The sequence below is a fragment of the Rhea americana genome, unplaced genomic scaffold (assembly GCF_003343005.1).
Source record: "Rhea americana isolate MKP2758 unplaced genomic scaffold, rheAme1 scaffold_326, whole genome shotgun sequence".
NCBI classification, from domain to species: Eukaryota; Metazoa; Chordata; class Aves; order Rheiformes; family Rheidae; genus Rhea; species Rhea americana.
In genome coordinates, this window is record NW_028186453.1 from 54911 (window position 1) to 66706 (window position 11796).

At 41.8% G+C, this 11796-nt stretch overlaps 1 protein-coding gene across 2 annotated transcripts in view; it reads right to left on the bottom strand.

Annotated features, from left to right (window-relative positions):
- Nucleotides 1-2267: 2267 nt before the first annotated feature.
- GTF2E2 (general transcription factor IIE subunit 2) overlaps nt 2268-11796 on the bottom strand; it is a 28400-nt gene continuing 18871 nt past the window's right edge. The window contains exons 7-8 of one of the 2 annotated variants that reach the window (XM_085310774.1): nt 4129-4244; nt 2268-3114 (exon numbers count right to left, since the gene is read on the bottom strand). In XM_085310774.1, coding sequence (XP_085166900.1) covers nt 2995-3114; nt 4129-4244 — 236 coding nt within the window. In that variant the 3' untranslated portion in view covers nt 2268-2994. The remainder of the gene's footprint in view (nt 3115-4128; nt 4245-11796) is intronic. The other variant, XM_085310775.1, reaches the window with a different exon arrangement.

The following is an 11796-nucleotide window of genomic DNA, read 5'->3' on the forward strand; positions in this document are numbered from 1 at the left end:
TGCTGCGTCAGAAGAATCAATCCTCAGTATCCACATCCCTCTCTCCCTCTAAGRGGAAGGAAAGGCTCCAGTGAAAGCCTTGCCAGCATCAACACTCTGAACTGAGCTACAGAGGAACATCCTCACTACATAGGCCACAAATCAGCTGAGGAGCCTCACAAAGGTGGAAGAGGGAAGTCCCCACCTGGCAAGGGATTTGCCATCTTACATTAAGGGTAGCCTAAGTCCCTGTATTGCCCTGATTGGGCACAGAGCCTGCCAGGAAAGGAAGAGAAAAAAACGGAACAGGTCAACAGCTCTCAAGAGAGGGCAAGATGCCTTTTAGAAGTCCTCTGTACTATCAGATTGAGGGAATGAGGGTTTTGCTGAAGAAAGCAAACTGAATTTATGATTGTTTGGGGCACAAGCAGAACCACCATCTCAAACAGAATAGATGAGAACACCCTGGAGGGAGGTGAAGTAGGTTTAAGGTTTTAGCAGCTGTGCACTAAGTAAAAAGTCTGATTTGGATATTACGCCATGAAGACACTAGAGTGGACTGGAGTGATACTAAGATGATTTCAGCAATCAGACTTATGTTGATACAATTTGAGACATTTCATTGATTTTTCAKAGTTCTTGGAAAAAAAGAATTCTGGGACTCCTGGAAGCATCTTCAAGAAATGAAACTCAGTCCCTCAAACCCACACAGCAAAAAAAAAGGGCTCATTCTTCTTTTGACTTGTTCTCTTTGTAACTGCCCTTCTACACTCTGCACCACCTCTAAGGGGCCAACATGAGCCTCCCTTCAGCTATTTTCAAGCTTTGCTCATGTACTTTAAGGTTCAGAACTTATTTTGCACTCTCCAGTAGCATAGCAGAGGACAACACGTCTACCAGTGGGACAACACATCCAATCCAATCTTTCCAACTGGTCACCACCTGGATCAGTTTGTTCTTTAAAACACTGAAGCCTTGCACTGCCAGTACAGCACACAGAGCTGCTAGATAAATCTTCATTTCCTACTATTTCATTGTTTTGTCCTAACATAATTTCCATGTTCAAGAACAGCCAGAGACATTCTTTTTAGCCTCATTATCTTAACCACTTCAGAAGGAAAACAAAGCAGATGGCCTACCCTACAGTCTGTCCTGCACGCTTTGGTTTGTGGAGCAGAAAGGGTAAATGCTGTGCGAGATGACTGGGAAATTGCACCTAAAGGCATTAAAACTTTGTGAGACATGAAAAGTAGCTCAGAGCTCATTRAGAGCTCTGTCTTTGAGCAAGAAAACTGACCATCACCACAGAAGAGRGGAAAAAAGAAAAGGCTGCTCAAAAATGCTGAAGATGGAAGGGAATCTTTGTTCTTTAGCAAAGATAACAGATGAGTTGTGAACAGTTTTCCAAGTGTGTCAGGGGTGTCTTCGAGCAGAGCTGCAAGGGCAAAATAGAAAGCACCAAGAAAAATAGCTTACGTTGACAAAAGAAAAAGTTTCAAAGCCTAGTGGAGCAGCATGCTCTGTGCAAATACGTATGTATATATACACACATATATAAACAAATATATATGAATACATAAAATAAATCTCCTACTGACATTTAGCAATTCTTTAGAAAGGACTGACATGCAGTGTTGGAAATATTGTTCGTTTCTCAGAAAAGCACACTATAAAACCAGCTGTACTATGTAGATGGATAAATGCTACACTTAGGCAAGTTTATTTTGCCTTCTGCATTTCTGCAAGCAGGCATAACTTGCTYAGTGCTCCAGCAACAACATCTTATTCTTTATCAGCTCACGTGGTTCTGATCTGGTGGCCTCTGCTTCAATCCCTGCCTCATATGTCAAGCAAGACAACAGCTTGCATGCACACAGCACTAATATGCTGCTGGCAAGATATCACAGTCACCTATTTTATCTTTGATCCTAACCCCAGAAGTGTAGAAAAACTGCCCCTCTCCTGCAATGCCACGAAAACAATATCAGCATTGACCGACTCTGGTTCAGTATATAAAAATAAGCTATCAAGAGAGCGTAATTTGGCAACACTCCACATTAGCCAGCCTGTACTGCACAGAACACCAGGCACCTACAGGGAGCTTTCATCCAGGGTGATTTTCCCCCTCCTCCAAACAAGAAAGATAAGATGATAGTGTTAGCCCAGAACAATAAGTCATTGAGAAAATAAAATATAGCAAAGATTGTTTTACCTCTTTGAAAAAGGAAAACTCAACAAATGTGAAAGATGCTGTTTCTCTCATTCTTTGAGGAAGCCACACACTGGAAACCAGTATTATAAGTTTATTACTTAAAAAAAATCGCCTTAGTATTACACTACCATTTTATTTCCTTCCTGTCCATAGCGCATAACTGTGAAACATATGTGCAGCCACTTCCGTGATGAGAAATTGCCAAGGGCAGTTTCTGATGCTCTTTATGCAGCTGCAGTGCTACCCTGCAGCTTGCTGGGAGTTCTGGAGAGGGGTATTTCTGAGTCCAGCCTCAGATATCACCAACTTTTAGTAAAGCTTAATCCCACCATAGGTAGGAATATGCAAACAGTGGGTGTATTTAACTCTCTGAAAGCAACTCACCTGCAGTGATTTTTAGGAACATTTTTTTCTGAAATAGGCAAAACAAGTGTATTCAATACTACCAGAAAGCTCCTCTTAAGTAATTCCAGGTAAATACCCATTAAGCAATGTAAAAGCAGAGTTAAGCACTGAACAGGAACTCTGGCATTACATGCTGAGCACCATTTATCACTCTAAACCAAGAGGCAACTAGTGAGAGTCTCTTACTTAAAGAGGCATTTCCCATTAGCTAATTAAATTAAACTCTAAATTTAGTAGTTCATACTTGCTCTTAAACTGACCTGTTTTATCTCAGCAGTTGCTGGGATGGGGAAAAATATCACATTACTATATACAGTCACTCTTTCTGCGAGCAGACACCGAGCCTGAGCGGCAAAAAGCCTGTATAAAAACGCATGTTTGCTCCAGAATTCAGCCAGTCACTGTTTGCCAGGAACGACATCAGAGTAATCTTTTAATACTCCAGCCAAGTGGTCGTTGTGAGTCTTAAATCGACGTTTCTTCTGAGAAGCAGGTTTCTTTCTCCTCTGAACAGGAGCCTACAAGAAGAAAGTAAACAGTGCTCACAAGGTCTGCCCTCCAGCTGTGACAWCTGACCTGATACCAGACGCTGTGCTAGTCATCGGTGCCTCAAAGGCTGTTGCTGCATAGGAGAACCGTGCTTGGAGAGGGGGTGGGCAGGAGAGGGAGGTGCCCGATTTGCAAGAAGCATCCACATTCAACTCAAATTCAGGCAGAGGACATAGYGGAGCCTCTCTATCTCGGGCACTGTGGTACAGCTGGGGCTTAGAACRAAAGTCTCCAAACGCTCCTACACAGATACAGAAGTACATACATACTCCGTAATGCTATGTGCAATTATGTGCACAAAGACTTTGCATTTAATATGTARAGCAATCCATGAGAAGTGCCTACATGATGACAGGCACTAAAACAACTAACACACACTAGTAGAAACCAGGAAAAAGTCCCATATGGAAGGACTCTGATGCAACGGCAATTTGAAGCCAAGCGTAGAAAAGAAAATAAATGGTTTATCCACGCGTATCTATGTAAGAAATGCTTTAAAGCCAGAAAGAGGCATCTTTGGAGAACAYGCAACTATTTTGGCCTCCTGGTAAAGCATGAGCATATTACACTCAACTTGGGGCAGTGCCTGTGTACAAGGGCAGGTTATGTGCTTCCTAGCAGGATTTCAAAGCTATTTAGTAGAAAGGAGGAGGAGGGGAAGGAAAAAAAAAAAAAAGAGGTGGGGCGGGGGTGTGTGTGGAAGAAAACCTCCCAGAAAAGTAACCATTCTTTTGCTCYGAATGCATTGTACGACTTTAAGCAGAAGCCTCCGCCATGTGGCGTACAGGGATTTGCGGCATATGCTCTCTTTTTGATGCCGCTTGAATGACACTGGCCCAAACAAGTTACAGAAACACAGACTGCTGGCTACAGCATTGTTTCTTTTGCAACTTTTMGTTAAATTGGTCCAATCGATTGGAATCGAGACTGAGGGGTTGAGAATGGGGAGTCTCTGAGAAGGATGTGTAATTTGTAACTCTTACTATTTTCTTTGGTCCAGCTTCTTGCATGGAAGAGATMCCCTGTCGTTTCAGATACTCTTCGATTTTCTCCTCATCCATAGAATCCACGGGAATGCTTCTCCACAGCTTCTGAAATTCTGAAACAAACAAACCCTCCATTTTATATCTCAATAAACAATCCTTGGGCAAAGCCCTCACGTGACAGGAAAGAGACTGGAGTTCAAATGCCAAAGTATTCTGGCACATCAATCTGTGACTGCACCGAGCTGGCAAACACTGCCAGCAGTCCTCAGCACAACCTTCACCCACTCCAAATCCCAAGTGCACTTCCGGGGGAGGGGTGAGGAGAAGAGAAAGAAAGCAAGCACAAAGGAAAGAAAGATGTAGCTCATGGAAAAGATGGGCTGATTCTTTATCTGTGTTGACAGTGCTCCAGAGTCCAAGTAACAAGAGCACCCATAGGCAATGCRTGTTTTTAATGTTAATTTGCCATAGAGTTTATCTTTTTACCCAGCATCTTTATTGCTGCTTGGACTGTCAATGAGTTTTATAAGCCTCCATTCGAAACACCTTGATGAGGGGTAATGACTAACCATAAATGGCAACTTCATTTAAACATCTTCAGCTGCCAGTGTCAGAGGAGACTTGTCATCTCATACTCCAATTTAGTGAACATTCAGGACATTTACTTCAGTGATTTTGAGCTCGTTCATCACTGTAATAGAACACATACCATGCTGTACAGATAATATATCACTAAAATTCCTCTTGCGTTAAGAAGAAAGATAYCTTAAAAACCACAGCATCAGGAAAAAAAGACAGAGACAGTAAGTCTTAATTAGAGCAGCTGCCATCTGCCTGAACACTTTCTGCATCATGTTAAGTTGCACAGAGTTTCTGGAATGTTTTCTCCAGGCAGCGGCTGGTACAATTCTACCTCCCTTCATTCCCCAGGCAGTAAGTTAGATATATCCTGTCAGCAGGTTTGGCTAACAAACTATAAATAAAACACGAGGCACACATAGCAACGCAAGACTAAATTTTTCCCTTTATTTCCAGATAAATTTAGTACACAGTTGTCAAAACAACCACAACTTTTGCATGTTTAAGAAGCAGTCCTATGCAGCAGGTGATGAAATACTCCAGTGACAACCTGCCAAAGACACATCAGCTCTAGACACATTGCAACAAAGTAGTACTGTACAAAGGTATTATTTAGAGAATTTGTTGCTGCACTAGGACCAATTCCTTTCCTAAAGCATTGTGTTTCTCTATCAAAATACACGCTTTAAGTCCTAGATCTTTCTTTTCTTCCCATTCCCAACACTAAAAGGCTATTCAAGCTTCCCAGGAAACTAAAGAAAGGAATTTTGCCAGTGAAGAAAAAAAAAAACATCTTTATATTTCCAGTAATGCAATGCTTTTGAAGAGAACTAAATCCTGTTGAGCTACCACTTCCAGTTCAGTTCAGGCTACACAGCAGGATCACAGGCTGCAGTTTCCAGATAACTTAAGGCAAAGATTGACACTGTAGTCCAGACATTCTCTGTCTGCTCATCCATTTTGGCTGCGATTGCAGGCTTTTGGCACAGCTAGTGGTGCCTGCTATRACAGATCATCTCTCACCTAATCTTGTTGCAGCAGGTGGGGAAGGTTGTGTCGTGATCAAAGCTGAACACACAAGAGGTTGCTTTCTCAACAACGAGCGCTCGGCTCTAAGTTTACACAGCAGAAGATGGAGCAAGGGTCCTACTGCATCTTTTAGACTGAGCACAACATGCTCTTTCGAGCTATCTCCTCTCTGTTCAGACCCCCTGTCCTGAATACGCGAGTCTCTGCAACTGGACACCAAGACTCAGTGGTGTTTGGAAAGCAGAATCAAATGATGGCTGTGCAAATGCAGTATCACATTTTGCAGGAAACCATATTCCAAATCATATATTTCTGCAACTCATGTATTAAGTGACAAGGCTGCACATAAAATGACATAATCACAGAAGAGTTGAGGCTGGAAGAGACCTCTAGAGATTAAGTGACTCTCTGCTCAAGCAGGGTCACTTAAAGCATGTTGCCCAGGATCAGGTCCAGGTGGGTTTTGATTATCTCCAGAGAAGGAGACCCCACCACCTCTCTGGGCAAACCGTTCCAGTGCTCTGTCACTCCCACAGAAAAGAAGTTTTTCCTCATATTCAGATGGAGCTTCTTGTGTTTAAGTTTGTGCCCGTTGCCTCTCATCCTGTCTCTGGGAACCACTGAAAATAGCTTGGCTCTATTCCCTTGACACCCTCCCTTCAGGTACTTATCCACATTGATAAGATCCCCCCTCAGTCTTCTCTTCCCCAGGCTGAACAGGCCCAGCTCTCGCAGCCGTTCCTCAGAGGGCAGGTGCTCCAGCCCTCTGATCATCCTCATAGCCCTACGCTGGACTCTCTTCAGTAGCTCCTTGTCTCTCTTGTACTGGAGGGCCCAGAACTGGACACAGTACTCGAGATGAGGCCTCTCCAGGGCTGAGGAGAGGGGAAAAATCTCCTCCCTCAATCTGCTGGCAACACTCTTCCCAATGCACCCCAGGACACCATTGGCCGTCACAAATGAATACTACAGATCCCAGTTAAAGATACTTTGAAGTTGGTTGTGTCATACTGCCTTTGGTTCTGCACAGACAAGGCCTGTAAGAGCTGAAGAGATGCAGGCCACTTCCCAAAGACATGTGACAGGCACATGTATACTAGGTGACAATAGATGAGAGAATTGATAACTCTGGACTTCTACATGACAATGACTTTTAGGTACAACACTCTGCTAGGAACAGTGGAGTCTCCTTATTAGAGTTCATGCTACATGGACAAATATACAAATATACTCTGGTGCAAAAAAAAAAAAAAAAAAAAAAGGATACCCAAGGTTAACTGGATACATTCTTTTGAAGAACAGAAGTGAAAAATTAAACACCAGAAAATAGTCACTTTTTCAAAGACTAGCATGCACAGAAATGCAGACCACGGTTAACCTCTAACCACAGCATTTCTCATTTCTTGTAATGCAATGGTTACACTGTCATTACATGTTCACACTCGCCTTTTAAACTTGGCAAACTAAAGAGCACAAGACAAAGGTGGAGTATCAGAGTAGTCACTCTTCAGATGCTTGTGGATACTAACAGTCTGTACTTGGAGTGCCACCTAAAGGGAAAAGGAGATATACCTATCATCTTGTCACAAAATCAGTTCAGCACAACAGACCTCGCAGCAGACCCTGAAATAAATGCAGCAGGACTGGAGGCAGAGAAGCTGCCTGCCTGGCACTGAACCATTTCTGTGTTACCTGTCAGATTTACTCACAAGCCTCCAAGCACTGCAGTCATATCAGCTGATGAAAATTTAGACCTGGGGAATACTATCCAAATTACTGTGACATCCTCTCTGAGCCATGACTGCCTACAGGAAAAGGTGGCAATAACTACAGTTCTCATGAAACAACCTCGCACATTTATAAATCATAGTTTTTCTGCACCTGCAGCCCTAAAATTTAGGTGCTAACCTGTGATAGAATGAGCTCTCTCCAACTCTGAGCAGCACCTGCAATACTGTCACCCTGGCTTGGGACCTTTGCTATGGCTCCTAGCAACAAGAGGGTCACCACTTGCAAAAAGCAATAGTTGGAGGGGCCTGTAATGCACAAATGGCACAAAAGGACCCGATTACCGTCCCCTACTCCTCTGAAATGTGTGTCCAGGTAGGAGCACGCAGTGGACCAGGCAGAAGAGAAAATACAAAAAGAAAAATGCAGTGATCATCTGATATGCCTGAAGAGTAGAAAACAGTGACAGAAGACAGTTCCTACAGGATGATCTCAAAATACAAAAAAAAAAAAAAAAAAAAAAAAAAAAAAAAAAAAAAAAAGGCAAACCAAGGTCTGTTTTCTGTCTACGGACAAGGCACCGAAAGGGTTTGGTACCTCTGTGAAGGGCAGAGGGAGGATGTTGGAGCAGCAAGGTTACCACATGCTGGCTTGCTTCAGCCAACCATGACAAACAGGTTCACAGTTGCATGYATTCCTGCAGCGCACACACAACCATTACAGTTACAGAGCACATCCAGTTTTACTTCTCCACTTCTTGTCAACTGGGAGGTGATCTTTAAAGCATCAAAGCAATGCGAAGGTGGGAGAGTCTTCTATCAGATACTTTAAATTATTTCATAGATCAGTCTGAATACCTGATATGACAGCTTTAGAATTAAGGAAAAACTGTCCAGCAGTCAAGATATAAGACTTCCTCTGGCCTCAGCAGACTGCAGTCAGACAAGCTGACAATTCCTCCTACTGCTTATCCTACTGCCATGCTATGATAGAGCCCAGATAAAATCCCTCGGTAAGAAATTTCCAAGAGGTTTCTGGCCAAAGCAACAGAAGCGCTGTGAACCCTCAGGGAGGTTTATGTTTTCAGCGGAGAACTCATGAGTCCTGGTGCCAAAGTAGATCTTTCCCAGAACATGTAGCAAGCTGTGACCGCGACACCATGATGTAGATGATTGGTGTCTTTTTCAGACTACAATTTGAAAAACAAATCCCATCTGCAAAATCATGCAATTTGATCACTAAGATATTTTAACTCAGAAGCTTGTCAGAGTTAACACTAATCACATGCTGCTCCCTTGCTCCTCCAAACTGCTAATTTCTCATCTTTCATGTAACCAGAGGAGGAAACAAGACAAAGAGCACCACGCTCCCCCACGGCTGACCAAAAGGCTAGTTCAGACATTGACTAATATTCTCTAGCCTCAAGATGTCAGCATGCATGAACTTAAATGATGAGCTTTGACCAGCAGTAACAAATATAAGGCAAAGCAGAGGGCAGCGTAACAAAGATTTTTGCTAAAGGCTTCCTTGAAATACCTGAGGCGGAAGGATGGGACAGCTAAGACAACTTCATTGCAATCACAGGGTGCTTGATATATAAAAGCAATCTGCCCTGGCATTCCTTGGGAATAATTATATTTGAACATGCTCTCTTTCTAAAAATGCTTACATCTGAGGGAAAGAGTTGTAAGTAAATAGCTATATAGCAACTTTGGCACAGTTTATCTCTGACTGCCACACCTGTTCTCTTGAGAAGGTTGAAATGGTTTCTGCAGATACAGTTTTATATCAGACTGGTAATAAAATCTGCTAGAGATTAAACAAACAAACAAACAAACAAAAACTTAAAAATCTTTATTCAGTCAAGCTAAAAACCTGAGCACAAGAGAAGAACAGACAATGACATTTCTGTGGAAAGGACAGAATGAAAGCAGCAAATAGACAGAGTCCGGTTTCCTAACAGTCCTAGGGAGTACAGTGCTAGATTTATACCAGAAAGAAAAGCTGCTTGAATATAAGTTTGTGCAGCCCCTGGACCAGCTTAGTTATAAGCCCAAGGCATAACTCATCACTATTCACACAAAATTTTTAGACTTTCAAGCTTAACAAGCTTCAGTCATTCTCAAAACCTCTTCAAAGGTGCTTTGGAACAATATTAAGAAAATATATATATATATATATATACACACACACACACACACACAGTTAAATGCCAATTTTTTCCATATTAAAATACTTTCTATACTGCATTCAGATGTGAAAGACATCTTTAACAGTGAAGCAATCAGATCAGGCTTTCAGCATTCAGCCCGCATGGTGCAAACTTGGTTCACACRCTAAGTGCTTAGCCCTAGCACAACAGGGCAGTACTTTACTTGGCTGAAGTACCTGAAATCTAGCCCAGCTTTTATAAACCATTTCTGCTACACGTTACTGACAGAAGATTAATTAGTCAGGAAGTCAAGAAGGAACACATGCAATCTGAACCTTCTTTGGCTTATCACATAAAAGGAAGAACAAAAGCCATTTCTTACTACAAACACCTCTCCAGGATGCTTAACACCATGATATAGTACTGTGGTAAGTTGGGATCTCTTTTCAAAAGGGGAGAAAGAAAAGCTTGTTCAGCCATCAAAACAACTGTAGTGAGTGTAGAGAGATAAGCACTGCCAGAGGGAAATTCCTCCAGCTACTTCAGACATCAGCCTCCAAATTGTCCCAGCTCCTTTTTCCCCCCAGTGACTACTGAGAGCACCCAGGCACTGATTGAAGAGGACATTAACTTTTACAGGATGTTAATCTCAGACAGCATACATTTAAAACTGTAGTGTGTCATACAGCATAATCACACTCTGAAGAATATGGAACCCCCCTTTTTTTTTCTTCTAAGGATGAACACAAAACTAGAAACATTTTGAACTGTCATCAGCTGCTAGATCAAAAAGTCTGACAACACTTCAAGGCTTATTTTGCAGTCTTCTAAAAAACTTAGCTTTAACATTGCAGGAGATAATGAGCTGAAATAGCACCACTAACGCAGAAACATGTCATAACTCATCCTGCACACAGACAGCTCTGCCACTGACTCCCTAAGAGGTGTGCTTCTACTGCTCTGGAATGAATCTCAAAGAGAAACTGCTCATGAAGAACGTGTTTGCTTCTTCTTAAGAGAACAAGCCGGGAGAAAAGCCCTGCTTCAGCTGCAACAAGCAAGTGAACCCACTCAGGGACATTTTAAGACTTGCAGCTTTTGCAGTCAGACCACAAAATTCACRGAGGAGAAAGTATTCTGTCCCCTCTCAGAACAAGCATCATCTTTTAAGAAAAACCAGAAAGAGCAGAACTGAAATAYCTCTGTGATCAGATGGAAACATGCTGCCACCTGTGGATAAAAGAAAGCAAAGCGACCTCACATTACTGACACTATGCACTACCRGTCCAGTCATTACAGACACTACAGACTTAAGCATCTCTATCAGGAGATTGAGCCACAGGGCTTAAACATGTTGTTTCAACCTTAAACTTTTAACGCATTTACAAAGCAACAGCCTGCATTTCTTGCTCCTAAACACAGATCTGCAACAAATACACTGAAATTTAACTTCACGCGTGAACAGCCACAGATTTATGTAGGTTACCTGTCAAAAAGTTAAGAGATTTTTCTTGCTAAGCATTTTAATAAAACGGGCTCTTTGGCTAAATTTCACAGTTAATCCTGGAGTTATTTCAAACAAAGAGCAATAGGCCAGAGATGTCCTCTGCTAATGCTTTTAAGGATGGTTGTGTGCAAATTATCCAGATTTAAATAAATAAATAAATAAAAGCTAGAAGTACACAGGAAGAAATAGTCAGGAACTGTGACAGATAATACAACCAGTAGCATCTAAAAACTTAAAAGCTTTGTCTTAATTGTTGAAGAACACTGATTTTGAAAGGATTTGGTAACATTCAGACCCTTGAGACCTGCGGGCTGATGGGACTGAAGAGATTCTGAACTAGATGACAGTGTTGATGGCGAACTTGCAGACATTTGGGAGGTTAGGAATTTCCCTACTGAATGCAGGACTGAAGGTTTACAATTCTGCATTTCAGGTATGGTTCGGGCTACCACTCTGAAGACAAGACAGAATTTATGGCTTAAAGAGATTCACTTAAATATTTTGAAACTGTTTTTATATTTTTAAATACTGTAGGTGACGTGTACTAAATTACCTTTAAGCAAGCAAGCTATTATTATATAACAAGCAAATTGATGACACATTTTCAGTTGCTTGATTCTATTTAAAGTAAAAAGCCCGCGCTAGTCAAAAAAAAAAAAAAAAAAAAAAA